This window comes from Gobio gobio (genome assembly GCF_949357685.1).
Source record: "Gobio gobio genome assembly, chromosome: 25".
Lineage (NCBI taxonomy): Eukaryota > Metazoa > Chordata > Actinopteri > Cypriniformes > Gobionidae > Gobio > Gobio gobio.
In genome coordinates this window covers 3,141,917-3,159,416 of record NC_137121.1, presented here as the reverse complement: position 1 = coordinate 3,159,416, position 17,500 = coordinate 3,141,917, and the positions used below count along the sequence as shown (strand labels likewise).

The 17,500-nt window shown below is 38.2% G+C and overlaps 1 protein-coding gene across 2 annotated transcripts in view; it reads left to right on the top strand.

The window, feature by feature from the left end:
- Positions 1 to 17,500, top strand: part of myo9ab (myosin IXAb) — a 166,732-nt gene that overhangs the window by 42,765 nt on the left and 106,467 nt on the right. For both annotated transcript variants that reach the window (XM_079810159.1, XM_079810160.1), the window contains exon 2: positions 1,550 to 2,461. In XM_079810159.1, the coding sequence (XP_079666285.1) occupies positions 1,616 to 2,461 (846 nt within the window). In that variant the 5' untranslated portion in view covers positions 1,550 to 1,615. The remainder of the gene's footprint in view (positions 1 to 1,549; positions 2,462 to 17,500) is intronic.

Below are 17,500 nucleotides of genomic sequence, written 5' to 3'. Positions count from 1 at the left end.
TTTTCCTTTAGTTGCCAAACAACATTTCTATTTAATTTTCTTAATTTTCATTTAAGATTGTTTTTTTATTTTATTATTTTAATTTTAATTTTAATTTATTTATCAGTTAATTGCAAGGCATATTTCTTTTAGTTGCCAAACATCATTTCTATTTAATTTTCTTCATTTTCATTTAAGTTTGTTTTTTTATTTTATTATTTTAATTTAATTAAAAAAAGTTATTATTATTTAATTTTATTTAATTTTATTATTTTATTTAATTAAATCTTTTTAATTTAATTAAATTTTATATATTTTATTTATTAGTTAATTGCAAGGCATTTTTCCTTTAGCTGCCAAACAACATTTCTATTTAATTTTCTTAATTTTCATTTAAGATTGTTTTTTATTTTATTTTAATTTAAGAAAAAAAGTTATTATTATTTTATTTTATTTTATACTTGTATTTAATTAAATCTTTTTTATTGAATTGAATTGAATTGAATTTTAAATATTTTATTTATCAGTTAATTGCAGGGCATTTTTCCTTTAGCTGCCAAACAACAGTTCTATTTAATTTTCTTCATTTTCATTTAAGTTTGTTTTTTATTTTATTCTTTTAATTTAATAAAAATATATATATATTTTTTTTATTTTTTTTATTTTATTTATTTTATTAGTTAATTGCTAGACATTTTTCCTTTAGTTGCCAAACAACATTTCTATTTAATTTTCATTTAAGTTTGGTTTTTTTATTTTATTATTTTAATTTAATTAAAAAAAGTTATTATTATTTTATTTAATTTAATTTTATTATTTAATTTAATGACATCTTTTTAATTTAATTTTATTTTATTATTTAATTTAATGAAATCTTTTTAATTTAATTTAATTTTATATATTTTATTTATCAGTTAATTGCAAGGCATTTTTCCTTTAGCTGCCAAACAACAGTTCTATTTAATTTTCTTAATTTTCATTTAAGATTGTTTTTTATTTTATTATTTTAATTTAATAAAGAAAGTTATTATTATTTTATTTTATTTTATACTTGTATTTAATTAAATCTGTTGTATTTAATTTAATTTAATTTTATTTTATTTAATATATTTTATTTATCAGTTAATTGCAAGGCATTTTTCCTTTAGCTGCCAAACAACATTTCTATTTAATTTTCTTAATTTTCATCTTAGATTGCTATTATTTTATTATTTTAATTTAATTAATTTTATTATTAATATCATTTATTTTTATTTTATTTATTTATTTATTAGTTAATTGCAAGACATATTTCCTTTAGTATTTCTATTTAATTTTCATTTAAGTTTGTATTTTATTTAATTTGTATTTTATTTTATATTATTGAATTTTTATTTATTTATTGAATTATTATTAAATATTATTTATTTTATTTATTCAGTGAATTTCTATTTAAGTTTCTTCATTTTCATGTGTTAAATATAATTTTAATTTAATTAATTATTTTATTATATTTTACAAAAATGATGAGTAATTGTTTCAGTTGACCGTAGGCTCCTCCCGCATCAGTGATGTGTTTGTCTCTGTGCAGGTGGGATGTCGTGAATGCACTTGTGAGTCTTGTGTTGGCGGTGCTGATGGGAGCTGCTGCTCCATCATGAGTTGCCATGACGCCGGAGGGCGTCGCCGTTACGAGGAGTCGGAGTTCACGTTGCGCGTGTATCCCGGAGCGCTGTCCGAGGGCACCATCTACTGCCCCGTCACCGCCCGAAAGGTCACGTCTGCGGCGGAGGTCATCGAGCAGCTCATCGAGCGGCTGCAGCTGGACCGATCGCGGCTCTATGTGCTCGCAGAGGTCAAGGAGTTCGGAGGGGAGGAATGGATCCTGAACCCGTGCGACTGTCCCGTGCAGCGCATGATGCTGTGGCCGCGCATGGCGCTGGAGAACCGCCTCGGGGGCGAGGATTACCGCTTCCTCCTGCGGGAGAAGAACCTGGACGGATCTATCCACTACGGAAACCTGCAGATGTGGCTGCGGGTGACGGAGGAGCGGAGGCGGATGGTGGAGCGCGGCCTTCTCCCTCAGCCTCCCGCCGGACAGTACCTGGCTGACCTCTGTGCCCTTCCGGACCTAAACGAGCGGACTTTGCTCGAGAACCTGCGCGGACGCTTTCGGCAGGAGAAGATTTACACCTACGTCGGCGGGATCCTGATCGTCGTCAATCCCTTCAAGTTCCTGCCCATTTACAACCCGAAATATGTCAAAATGTACGATAACCATCAGCTGGGGAAGCTGGAGCCGCACATTTACGCGGTGGCGGACGCGGCGTATCACGCGATGCTCCAGAGGAAGAAGAACCAGTGCATCGTGATCTCTGGAGAAAGCGGATCAGGAAAGACCCAGAGCACCAACTTCCTGATCCATCACCTGACGGCCCTCAGCCAGAAGGGCTTCGCCAGCGGCGTCGAGCAGATCATACTCGGAGCCGGACCAGTTCTCGAGGTAAGGGCTTTAAAGCTACACTGTGTGATATTTTCCCCCATCTAGTGGTGAAAAGGTATATGACCATCCAGTGAATATTAGTTTCTGTTCCTCTCAATGCCGATTTCGTTTTAACTCCTACGGTGGCCGATTTAGTCCAAGATTAACATGGCTTCCAGTTGGACCTCGTCCACATTGGACACGGTGCCATCGAGTGTTAAAACGCCAAAGGCGAAGCTTGAATTTACGGGTATGTCCCTCTTTGGCTAATGTACTTTCAAGATGGAGGATCAACATGGCGACCCGCATTCGAACCCTCACCCGTATGTGTTTACAATGGCATATTATAAACTTACGAGAATACTTTATTACTTGAAAGAAGTAAATATACATTTATGAGCACATATATTTTAGAAATAACTAAGTGTTTTTAGCTAAGAATAAACTAAAAAAGTTACACAGTGTAGCTTTAATGTTGATAGAGGATATTTCGGCACCTGATTTTGTTGCTGTGATCAGCGAATCCCCATTTTCCCGTCTGCTGATAGTGGATTGGAGTGGTATGAGTGAGGTGACATGATCAATTTAGATAAGTAACCAACTATTCTGCAGAAATATTGAGTCTAGAACAACGTTTTACTTGGAATATGATCGTAGGGCTGGATGAAAACAAAAGTGGCCGAAGGGGATTCTTGCAGGTCATTCCTCCAGCAGGGTAAAGGTCCGTGAAAGTGATTGTGTGCCTCTTTGGGATGGGACCATAAGGTGCCTTTTAAAGGGTTAGTTCACCCAAAAATGTAAATTCTGTCATTAATGACTGATGAGATGTAGATGGAGGACAGAAGTGGTCCCAGCACTGAGCCCTGAGGCACTCCAGTAGCTCTAGATGATAGCAGTGATGGAGAAACCATGTTTCTGAATGACAGATCTAGTGATGAGATGTAGATGGAGGACAGAAGTGGTCCCAGCACTGAGCCCTGAGGCACTCCAGTAGCTCTAGATGATAGCAGTGATGGAGAAACCATGTTTCTGAAGGACAGATCCTAGTGATGAGATGTAGATGTAGATGGTGAAGAGAAGCGGTCCCAGCACTGAGCCCTGAGGCACTCCAGTAGCTGCAGATGATAGCAGTGATGGAGAAACCATGTTTCTGAAGGACAGATCTAGTGATGAGATGTAGATGGAGAAGAGAAGCGGTCCCAGCACTGAGCCCTGAGGCACTCCAGTAGCTCCAGATGATAGCAGTGATGGAGAAACCATGTTTCTGAATGACAGATCTAGTGATGAGATGTAGATGGAGAAGATAAGCAGTCCCAGCACTGAGCCCTGAGGCACTCCAGTAGCTCTAGATGATAGCAGTGATGGAGAATACCGCCATTATTTGCTGGATCGGGTATCGGTCAGTCAAGACAGCAGCAGTCAGTTCTCAACACAGTTTTGAAAAATGCAATAAAATTGGGCGTGGTTAAGCTGCAGAGTGGAGTGGGGCGAGGGGAAACTGACAACACAGCAACGGCTTCTGATTCACAGTTTTATTTCACTCTCATTAAAGCATCAAAGCTTCCCACAAATGCACGCTGCAAATTACCATTACATGCAACACAATATCCACATGGTTTTGTAAGCTCACCGTTACACAAATACATATCCTGTGAGTGACAGCTATAATTCAATGTGAAATTCAGTGTATTCCTTGTTTATTTTGTCAGTGAAATCCTCATAATCATATTGTGAATATTCAATATATCAACCATCCGATATTTCAAAACGGTGCTACGTGCCTGAGAGCGCTTGTGCAAGTGTCTTGGCTGATTTGCACTGAAACTGTATTTGTTCTGAAATTCAACTCGCCCCGGTGATCCATCAGACGTCTTGTTTTGGTTTTCTTCCCTTCTCTGGTGTCGTGGCTCAGCTCTCTTCAGCCCTGAGGGTGATAATGAGACGCTATCATCTGCCTCCCTCTGATTATGGCACTTTCTCTCTGTGAAAGCTGACACTTGCACAGATTCGACCCTTGTACTGCATCTAAACGCACAGAAACATCCCTGAACCGAACGCCAGTGGGTTTGAACCTTTTGATTGGGTCTGAAAAGCCTCTCAACAGAGTGGGATTCGCAGGAAAACCATTTGATTGTTGGAGGTGTTTTGTTCCCGTTGGATCCTGCCGTTTGGGAAGAGTAAAGCGAGCCTGTTTTTGCACCCTGTCGCTTCCACCACGGAAATAGAAACATTCGCTCTTCGCTCAGTTATGACAAATATTTCTGCACACAGATGGGAACAGTTTTGTTTGTGTTTGAGATGTCACACAGCACACTCTTGGTGTGTGTGTGTGTGTGTGTGTGTGTGTGTGTGTGTGTGATGGGTAGGTTTAGGGGCAGTGTAGGGGGATGGAATGTACAGTTTGTACAGTATAAAAAGCATTACGCCTATGGATGGTCCTTACTTAGATAGCAAAAAAAACCTGTGTGTGTGTGTGTGTGAGAGAGACTGTGTGTGTGTGTGTAATAATAATTAATTTGTTACATTTATATAGCGCTTTTCTAGGCACTCAAAGCGCTTTACATATAGAAGGGGGATTCTCCTCAACCTGTGTGTGTGTGTGTGTGTGTGTGTGTGTGTGTGTGTGTGTGTGTGTGATATTTGAACACATACCAGACAGACGTTGTAACTTGGATTCTTGTCTGATTCTTGCACACACATTATATACATAACATAGACACTAACATCTGTGAGTTTAGTGTATAATAAGCCAAAAATTACCATTATTATATGTTATTGTAGTAGTTATTGTTGGTGTGGACACTTATATGGTTATGGTTATAGTTATGATTATAGTTATGGTTATAGTTATGGTTATAGTTATGGATATAGTTATGGTTGTAGTTATGGATATAGTTATGGTTGGTTGTAGTTATGGTTGTAGTTATGGATATAGTTATGGTTGGTTGTAGTTATGGTTGTTTGTAGTTATGGATATAGTTATGGTTGGTTGTAGTTATGGTTATAGTTATGGTTGTTTGTAGTTATGGATATAGTTATGGTTGTAGTTATGGATATAGTTATGGTTGGTTGTAGTTATGGTTGTTTGTAGTTATGGTTGTAGTTATGGATATAGTTATGGTTGTTTGTAGTTATGGTTATAGTTATGGTTGTTTGTAGTTATGGATATAGTTATGGTTGTAGTTATGGTTATAGTTATGGTTGTTTGTAGTTATGGATATAGTTATGGTTGTAGTTATGGATATAGTTATGGTTGGTTGTAGTTATGGTTGTAGTTATGGTTATAGTTATGGTTGGTTGTAGTTATGGTTGTTTGTAGTTATGGTTGTAGTTATGGATATAGTAATGGTTGGTTGTAGTTATGGTTATAGTTATGGTTGTTTGTAGTTATGGATATAGTTATGGTTGTAGTTATGGTTGTTTGTAGTTATGGTGGTAGTTATGGTAATAGTTATGGTTGGTTGTAGTTATGGATATAGTTATGGTTGTAGTTATGGTGGTAGTTATGGTAATAGTTATGGTTGGTTGTAGTTATGGTTATTGTTATGGTTGGTTGTAGTTATGGTGGTAGTTATGGTAATAGTTATGGTTGGTTGTAGTTATGGTTATTTTTATGGTTGGTTGTAGTTATGGTTGTTGTAGTTATGGTTATTGTTATGGTTGTAGTTATGGTTATTGTTATGGTTGTAGTTATGGTTGTTGAAGTTATGGTTGTTTGTAGTTATGGATATAGTTATGGTTGTAGTTATGGATATAGTTATGGTTGGTTGTAGTTATGGTTGTTTGTAGTTATGGTTGTAGTTATGGATATAGTTATGGTTGGTTGTAGTTATGGTCATAGTTATGGTTGTTTGTAGTTATGGATATAGTTATGGTTGTAGTTATGGTTGTTTGTAGTTATGGATATAGTTATGGTTGTAGTTATGGATATAGTTATGGTTGGTTGTAGTTATGGTTGTTTGTAGTTATGGTTGTAGTTATGGATATAGTTATGGTTGGTTGTAGTTATGGTTATAGTTATGGTTGTTTGTAGTTATGGATATAGTTATGGTAATAGTTATGGTTGGTTGTAGTTATGGATATAGTTATGGTTGTAGTTATGGTTATAGTTATGGTGGTAGTTATGGTAATAGTTATGGTTGGTTGTAGTTATGGTTATTGTTATGGTTGGTTGTAGTTATGGTGGTAGTTATGGTAATAGTTATGGTTGATTGTAGTTATGGTTATTTTTATGGTTGGTTGTAGTTATGGTTGTTTTTATGGTTGGTTGTAGTTATGGTTGTTGTAGTTATGGTTATTGTTATGGTTGTAGTTATGGTTATTGTTATGGTTATTGTTATGGTTGTAGTTATGGTTATTGTTATGGTTGTAGTTATGGTTATTGTTATGGTTGTAGTTATGGTTGTTGAAGTTATGGTTGTTTGTAGTTGTGGATATAGTTATGGTTGTAGTTATGGATATAGTTATGGTTGGTTGTAGTTATGGTTGTTTGTAGTTATGGTTGTAGTTATGGATATAGTTATGGTTGGTTGTAGTTATGGTAATAGTTATGGTTGGTTGTAGTTATGGTTATTGTTATGGTTGGTTGTAGTTATGGTTGTTGTAGTTATGGATATAGTTATGGTTGGTTGTAGTTATGGTTGTTTTAGTTATGGATATAGTTATGGTTGGTTGTAGTTATGGTAATAGTTATGGTTGGTTGTAGTTATGGTAATAGTTATGGTTGGTTGTAGTTATGGTAATAGTTATGGTTGATTGTAGTTATGGATATAGTTATGGTTGGTTGTAGTTATGGTAATAGTTATGGTTGGTTGTAGTTATGTTATTGTTATGGTTGGTTGTAGTTATGGTTGTTGTAGTTATGGATATAGTTATGGTTGGTTGTAGTTATGGTTGTTTTAGTTATGGATATAGTTATGGTTGGTTGTAGTTATGGTAATAGTTATGGTTGGTTGTAGTTATGGTTGTTGTAGTTATGGTTATTGTTATGGTTATAGTTATGGTTGGTTGTAGTTATGGTTGTTTTAGTTATGGATATAGTTATGGTTGGTTGTAGTTATGGTAATAGTTATGGTTGGTTGTAGTTATGGTTATTGTTATGGTTGGTTGTAGTTATGGTTGTTGTAGTTATGGTTATTGTTATGGTTATAGTTATGGTTGGTTGTAGTTATGGTTGTTTGTAGTTATGGTTGTAGTTATGGTTGTTTGTAGTTATGGTTATAGTTATGGTTGGTTGTAGTTATGGATATAGTTATGGTTGTAGTTATGGATATAGTAATGGTTGTAGTTATGGTTATAGTTATGGTTGTTGTAGTTATGGTTATAGTTATGGTTGTTGTAGTTATGGTTATAGTTATGGTTGGTTGTAGTTATGGATATAGTAATGGTTGTAGTTATGGTTATAGTTATGGTGATGTTAACAGGCCTTAACTCTGAAAGCAGTGTGATGTCATGGTTATTATGCTTATGTTAGTGTGTTAGTGTGTTAGTGTGTTAGTGTGTTAGTGTGTTAGTGTACTCTGTGTGTGTTTCTGATGTTGGGTCGCGGCTGATATTCACTCATGAGAGGACAGTGTGTCGGGACACGTTATCCTCACACACTCCACATCAGCTCAGATTAATGTGCCGTCATACGGGCATGTGTTAGTCATACAGTGAGCTTACTAGCTCCAGTAACTCAGGGCTAAAACACACACACACGCACACACACACGCACACACACACGCACACACACACGCACACACACACGCACACACACACACGCACAACCTGAAATGTACTATATTTAATCTGCTTGTGTTAGTCATATTTCTCTGTCAGATCAAATAGTTTCACAGTGAATAATATAACATTTGATTAAAATAAATAATACAAACTATTTTTAGTAGATTAAATAAATTATTTATAAATAAATAAATATTTTTTGGGGGATTAAAATAAACAATAAAAAATGGATTTAAATAAATAATTACATTTAAATAAATTTAACCATAAATTAGATTACAATAAATTAATTAATAAAAAATTTGATATAATATATTTTAATATTGTTATATTACTACAACATGTGCCTAAATTAAATAATAAATATTATATTTAATTAAATAGATTAAAATATATAAGCAAACAATACATTTTGATTACAGTTCATAAACTAGATTTAAATAAATAAACAAAGTTTATATAAAAAATAAACAGATAAATAATAGATTTTTTACTAAAATAAACAATAAAAATTGGATTTATATAATTCAAATTAATTAAACTATAAATTAGATTACAATAAATAAAGTAAATAAATACAAATTTGTTATAACTAAAATATGAATACAAAATGTGATTTTAAAATAAATAAGTAAACAATAAAATTAGATTACAATTGATAACTAGATTTAAATAAATAAACTAAGTGTGTATATATAAATATATATAAATAAATAATACAAATTGGATAAAAAAATGAATTAGCTTAAAATGTATTGAACTATAAATTAGATTACAATAAATAAAGTAAATTAATAAAAAAATATGAATAAATACAAAACGTAACTAAAATAATTAATAAATTAGATAATAAAATAAATAAATAAAACTGCTATAGTGATTTAAAAAGCAATGTAACTGAAACTAAATATATGTCAAAATAATATAGTGTGTAGTATACCAAATTAAATTAGCATAAACTGGCTCTTTAAACATAAAAAAAACAACATGCCTTTTATATTTTAGGATGCATCATATTTGGCCTTTAAAGGATTGAACTAGAGGAAGACCTGCACAAAAGAGGAACACACACACACAGTCATCTTTTTTTTTTTTTTTTTTTCAGTTTTATTTATTTATTTATTTGTATTCAAGAACCGTACAAATATACAAATACCTTCAGGAGAACATTAGAGTTAAGACATAAAAGACATTTGTATGTAGAGTCAAATATCTAAAGGAAGCATTACACGCAAGGGCGTTTCATAAAGCATGACATCATCAGCCTGCACTGCATCATGGGACCGTGCTTATTTAATGCGACTGATCATTATTCTCCATTAAAGGGCCGCGGGGGCATTAATGATGCGGATGTGTAATCTGAGATCAGCCGCTTGTGGGACATTCGATCGGCTTTTACAGGAATCCTCCGCATCTTTGTGTGCCGCAGCTGCTGCTGAGATTCACCGAGAGAATCGCTTCCTGAGAGACAGGAAGATGTTGCCTGACTGCATTGTGCCAAGTGTAAAGTTTGGTGGAGGGGGGATTATGGGGTGGGGTTGTTTTTCAGTCCTTAGTTCCAGTGAAAGGAACTCTTAATGCGTCACCAAGACATTTTGGACAATTTCATGCTCCCATCTTTGTGGGAAGAGTTTGTGGACGTCTGCAGATTTAAATGCATTCCTCAGGCGGTGGAAGTGTGGCTGAAGGCTTCTTTACATGAGCTGAAATGTCTAATCCAGCAACACACACATCTCGGGGAATGTGCAGACGTGTAGATTCCTGATGTCTTATCACCTGTGAAGCCGCGGTTCGTCTCCTGCTCTGCGGTATAGGCCAGGAAAGCAGAATTCTACAGTTTGAGCTCAGTTTTTGGCTTCATTTCTGCCTCTTGAGGTCAAAGGTCAGTGTCCTTCACCGTCTTCTGCTCTTCTAGAGATTTCCAGATTCTTCGTTCTTGGGAAAATCACACACGTTTTATTCTTTTAATCAGTGCATTGATGAAAACGCATTTGCAATATTTTTTAACTTCCATAGTAGAAACTTTTATGTTTTTATACACTGTAAAAAACATTCAGGTCTCCAAATGAACATGTTCTAGTGAGCGATCACATCTACATTTTTTAGTTTACATTAGAATTAAATTGCATCAATTCACAGAAATTCAATTTGGCCAACTGAAAAATGTAGATGTGATCGGTCACTAGAAAACGTTCAATTTTTTTTAACAGTGTATGTTTATTTTTAATGGTTTATATGTAATTTAAAATATTATGTATTATTTAGACTTTTCTTTTAATCTTTTTTTAGTAAATTACTGGGTCACCACTTCATTTTTAAATTCCAAATTTGAATATATTTAATAATCTTATTATGTTATTAACATATAATATTACATTTATATTATAATAATTTATGTTAAATCACTCTTTTATGTCTTATCTTATTATGTTAATAAATAAGATATTATAATCATTTAATTTAAATAACTTTTTTATATACTTGCTTTATAATATTTTAAAAATATTTTTTGTTTAATCATTTTTATTTATTTTATATATATATATATATATATAAAATATGCAAATATATATAAAATATTACGTATTATTTAGATATTTTTATAATTTTTTATGAAAAAAGCTTTACAATATTGGTTCATCACTTCATTTTAATTTTAAAATCAATATTTTAATATTTGCAACAATATTTTAATAATCTTAATGTTCTTTAAAATATTATTACATTTATAATATATTATATTATATTAAAATTATATTAATAGAATATAATATTTTAAATACATTTTTGATGTGTCTGTGTATATATATATTTATTATTATTATTATTATACAAAAACAAAAAAAAGTTTTAATAATTGATGAATTATAACTATAAATCTTTTGCTGTGTTATATATTAGTTCTCCATCAGTGTCCTGAGTGTATGGGTGTGTAGCAGACGTCTGTCAGCTGAGCTCTTTGTCTCTGTTTGTGGTCTGGATCATCAGGGCCGCCGCTCTCTCTCTGGGGCCGACAGATGGGTTTAATCCAGATGTCACTCTGTTAACGGGCCCTCAGGGGCCGTCCTGTCTCTATAGGTCGCCTACGGAAATAGAGAGAGCCCTTGAACTAGTTAACCGGCCTAACTCAGTCCCCTGACCCGCCTGTAGCCCACAGGAACCAGCGCTCCTCAGTGTGATCTCACACTCTTCGGCTGTGTGTGTGGATGTGGACGGCTCTGGGCTGCACATTATTTCTAGGCCCCTGCCTGTGTGTGTGTGTGTGTGTGTGTGTGAGCCCATCACAGCAGTAATGGAATTATATTGCAATCATTCGCGAACATGTCACTTGTGTGTTACAAACGGAAACTGGAGAACTGAGGGAAGAGACGAGATACGCTGAAGGGAATGAAGAGCCGCTTTCCTGCGCGAGCTGAAGTTGCGCGAGCTGAAGTTGCGCGAATGAGCTGAAGTTGCGCGAGCTGAAGTTGCGCGAGCTCAGCACAAGTGTAGATAGTGAGAGTTTGTTCAGCTCAGCTTCTCACGTGTTGGATCGGATGAGAACGAAACAGACCAACTTGTGACAAAGCCCAAATACTTATTTTTGTAGCCTAAAGAAGAACATGCATCAGTTCTGTAGCCTATAGGATGATCATTATTATTTGGTAACACTTTAGAATAATGGTCATTAGTTAATATTAGTTAACTACATTAGACTAACATTAACTAATAATGAACTGCACTTATAAAGCTTTGTTAATGTTAATTTCAACATTTACTAATGCATTATTAAAATCTTATGAACATTAGTTAATGCACTGTGATGTTTATATTAACTAACGTTAACAAAGATGAACAAATACAGTAACAAATGCACTGCTCATGGTTAGTTCATGTTAGTTAATACATTAACTAATGTTAACTAATGACCATTATTCTAAAGTGTTACCTTTTATTTTACCTTAAAGGTCCCATGGCTTGGCATTTTTCTATTATTTTATAGTGTTTCCTGAGGTGTACTTATATTGTTAGTATGATTTTTACATCATAAAATGTCATAATTTAGAAATAAAAGGCATTTTGTCTATACTGCTGTTTGCCCTGTGGCTGAATGCCCTGCTTCAAGAGGCGTGTCTGCTGTGAGACTTCAGTAAAAACGCCCACTGTTGTGATTGGCTTACATCTTTGCATTTGAAATGAGCGGAGGGGGCGTGGTTTAACGAGGTCTACGAGGCAGGAGCTGCTGCCAGAGAGACGGATGGACCTGAGTTCACTTCTCATCGGTTCTGTCAGTCTCAGTTCAGTGAACTGTTGTAGTTACAGCATATACTTCAGGTTATTAGTTTATTTCTAGTCGGAGGGACTGTCACTCATGTCAGAAAGTTAGTAACTTTAGTAAATTATGGATCAGCGCTGACTGGAGACGCGAACCGTTTAGAACGATTCAGTCCGATTTGGTGAACTGGTTCGGTTCACTAAAAAGAACCGATTCAAAAGAAAGATCGTTCGTCAACCGGACATCACTAACGTACCAGAGACTGAGCTCAGCGATTGCTAACAAAGTTATTTATAGTAACTACTGAGTTATGAGAGCTGTGCTGTCAGTCAGCGCGAGTTTATTGTGTTTGTATCTGAGAGTTCTGAATAAACACGAGTCCCAGTCACACCAGAGTCCGTCTTCATCATTATTACCAACTTTGTAACACATGCAAAGTACCATTACAGCTGTCGAGATGAATGAGTTACGAGTAAGTGTTGATAATAGCATTATTTTTTAGATGTTCCTATCATATGAAAAGCGTCAGATACGCGCGTTGAGTTCACAGCGCAAACAAAGACACAACAGCAGTAATCGAATGTAATCCAGTTTATTGTGGGGAAAGCTGGCTAGCCGGATACCCTCACGCTTACCCCCCATCTGCTTAATCTCACCCGCGTTTGGCTCCTCCGCTGTGGGCAGATGCAGTACTGGGGGTCGGGGATGTTGAAGGCCGAGCTTCGGCGTGTGTGAGGTTTATCTCTAAAGATGTGACTCTGCCGATGTTGAGCAGAAACTCATGACTGTATGCACATTTAAGAACCGATAGACGCGACGAGGACGTACAAAAACACTGACTCACAAGATAGAAAACACGAAAACACCGTTCTGTCTATCTGTCTGTCTGTCTGTCTGTCTGGAGAGAGAGAAGCCGCTGCGTGTGCAGGAATAATAAATAATTAGCTACACATCAGAAATCACTGATCACAGATCAGAAGGAACTGAAGAAAGACTTCTGTTTTCATTTGTACATCCAAACACTGAGAAACTGCCAGCGCTCACTCGTTCACAAGCAATGATCTCTCGAGCGTTTGCATGGGCGTGGCAGATTCTCTGGGCGGAGGAAACCGTTCCTGTGTGGACGTCAAACCAGGAGACTTCAGGATTGGCTCTTCTGGCCTGTCATTTTCTCAAAGGCAGAGAGAGACAGGCAGAACTCGGTTTTACACCGATCAACATTTCTATCCACTTGGGGACAATATTCAGGCTAGGGGAACTCATATTAATGTTGAAAAACCTCATAAAATGAAAATTTAATGCCATGGGACCTTTAATATTACATTGACTTAATTTGATTTAAAAAGCACCTGCTGTAGCATCTTAGTTTTTTTCGTTACACTAAACATTATTTGATTTAACATTTTGGAACAATTATATACTTGTATATATTTAATTTATATATAATATTTAATTTCACTGGTAAAGACTTTTTTTCTTTACACTGAATTTAAAAACAAATGCTGATTTAAGTAACATCTTTGTTTGGATTGCAGAATATTCAGTTGTTGCCTTTAATTTCCCCTTTCAGCCTTTTCATTTCCAATTCAATTTCCTGTTAATTTCAGATTGAGGACTTGTCTTCATGGCCAAAAGCCAGTTTAGCCTGTTAAATACCAAATAAACATCTTATGTATACTTTCAGTATTATATTGTGTAAAAAAAAAAAAAAAACGGGTATCGGAATCGGCCATGTAAAATCATGATCGGTGCATCACTAGATCACACACTGTGGGAACAGTGTAGAAGCGCACCAGCACACACACACCGATCGTAGAAGCGCACCAGCACACACACACCGATCGTAGAAGCGCACCAGCACACACACACCGATCGTAGAAGCGCACCAGCACACACACACAGATCGTAGAAGCGCACCAGCACACACACACCGATCGTAGAAGCGCACCAGCACACACACACCGATCGTAGAAGCGCACCAGCACACACACACAGATCGTAGAAGCGCGCTAGCACACACACACCGATCGTAGAAGCGCACCAGCACACACACACCGATCGTAGAAGCGCACTAGCACACACACACCGATCGTAGAAGCGCACTAGCACACACACACCGATCGTAGAAGCGCACCAGCACACACACACCGATCGTAGAAGCGCACCAGCACACACACACAGATCGTAGAAGCGCACTAGCACACACACACAGATCGTAGAAGCGCACTAGCACACACACACCGATCGTAGAAGCGCGCTAGCACACACACACCGATCGTAGAAGCGCACTAGCACACACACACAGATCGTAGAAGCGCACTAGCACACACACACAGATCGTAGAAGCGCACTAGCACACACACACAGATCGTAGAAGCGCACTAGCACACACACACAGATCGTAGAAGCGCACTAGCACACACACACAGATCGTAGAAGCGCACTAGCACACACACACCGATCGTAGAAGCGCACTAGCACACACACACCGATCGTAGAAGCGCGCTAGCACACACACACCGATCGTAGAAGCGCGCTAGCACACACACACCGATCGTAGAAGCGCACTAGCACACACACACACAGATCGTAGAAGCGCACTAGCACACACACACCGATCGTAGAAGCGCACTAGCACACACACACCGATTGTAGAAGCACGCTAACACACACACACACCGATCGTAGAAGCGCACTAACACACACACACCGATTGTAGAAGCGCACTAGCACACACACACTGATCGTAGAAGCGCACTAGCACACACACATCGATTGTAGAAGCACGCTAACACACACACACACCGATCGTAGAAGCGCACTAACACACACACACCGATTGTAGAAGCGCACTAGCACACACACACCGCTCATAGAAGCGCACTAGCACACACACCGATCGTAGAAGCGCACTAACACACACACACCGATTGTAGAAGCGCACTAGCACACACACCGCTCATAGAAGCGCACTAGCACACACACCGATCGTAGAAGCGCACTAACACACACACACCGCGCGTAGAAGCGCACTAGCACACACACACCGATCGTAGAAGCGCACTAGCACACACACACCGATTGTAGAAGCACGCTAACACACACACACACCGATCGTAGAAGCGCACTAACACACACACACCGATTGTAGAAGCGCACTAGCACACACACACTGATCGTAGAAGCGCACTAGCACACACACACCGATTGTAGAAGCACGCTAACACACACACACACCGATCGTAGAAGCGCACTAACACACACACACCGATTGTAGAAGCGCACTAGCACACACACACCGCTCATAGAAGCGCACTAGCACACACACCGATCGTAGAAGCGCACTAACACACACACACCGATTGTAGAAGCGCACTAGCACACACACACCGCTTATAGAAGCGCACTAGCACACACACCGATCGTAGAAGCGCACTAACACACACACACCGATTGTAGAAGCGCACTAGCACACACACACCGCTCATAGAAGCGCACTAGCACACACACCGATCGTAGAAGCGCACTAACATACACACACCGCGCGTAGAAGCGCACTAGCACACACACACAGATCGTAGAAGCGCACTAGCACACACACACCGATCGTAGAAGCGCGCTAGCACACACACACCGATCGTAGAAGCGCACTAGCACACACACACAGATCGTAGAAGCGCACTAGCACACACACACCGATCGTAGAAGCGCACTAGCACACACACACCGATTGTAGAAGCACGCTAACACACACACACACCGATCGTAGAAGCGCACTAACACACACACACCGCGCGTAGAAGTGCACTAGCACACACACACACCGATCGTAGAAGCGCACTAACACACACACACACCGATTGTAGAAGCGCACTAGCACACACACACACCGCTCATAGAAGCGCACTAGCACACACACACCGATCGTAGAAGCGCACTAACACACACACCGCGCGTAGAAGCGCACTAGCACACACACACCGATCGTAGAAGCGCACTAGCACACACACACACCGCTCATAGAAGCGCACTAGCACACACACACACACCGCGCGTAGAAGCGCACTAGCACACACACCGCGCGTAGAAGCGCACTAGCACACACACACACACCGCGCGTAGAAGCGCACTAGCACACACACACCGATCGTAGAAGCGCACTAGCACACACACACACCGCTCATAGAAGCGCGCTAGCACACACACACCGATCGTAGAAGCGCACTAGCACACACACACCGATCGTAGAAGCGCACTAGCACACACACACCGATCGTAGAAGCGCACTAACACACACACACACACACACACACACCGCGTAGAAGCGCACTAGCACACACACACACCGCTCATAGAAGCGCGCTAGCACACACACACCGATCGTAGAAGCGCACTAGCACACACACACCGATCGTAGAAGCGCACTAGCACACACACACCGATCGTAGAAGCGCACTAACACACACACACACACACACACCGCGTAGAAGCGCACTAGCACACACACACCGATCGTAGAAGCGCACTAGCACACACACACCGATCGTAGAAGCGCACTAACACACACACACACACACACACCGCGTAGAAGCGCACTAGCACACACACACACACACACACACACCGCTCATAGAAGCGCACTAGCACACACACACACAGCTGAGATGGTGTGGAGAACATGGGCTTGACTGAACCTGAACACTGTAATCTTGTGTTAGATAAGACGTTCCTCTTCACGGGTCCTCTGGGCTTCTGCAGAACATCTGTTATCTGTGTCACACCCACATCTCTCTCTCTCTCTCTCTCTCTCTCTCTCTCCTCCTCCTCCTCCACTCAATGGCCTTTTATTTCTCTCTATCGCTCCGTCCTGGACTGACATGGTCTGCCATCACTCGTTTCTGAATCAGGGCATTTGCAACACATCTAATTTCCAAAATATTATTAATAATAATACATTTTTATATTCTTATATTATATTTTATTTTGTAACTTTGATGTTTTTATTATTTTTATATTTGATGTATTATTATATTAAAAAAGTGTTACTTTTTTATTTGTATTTTAGTGATTTGCAATAAAAA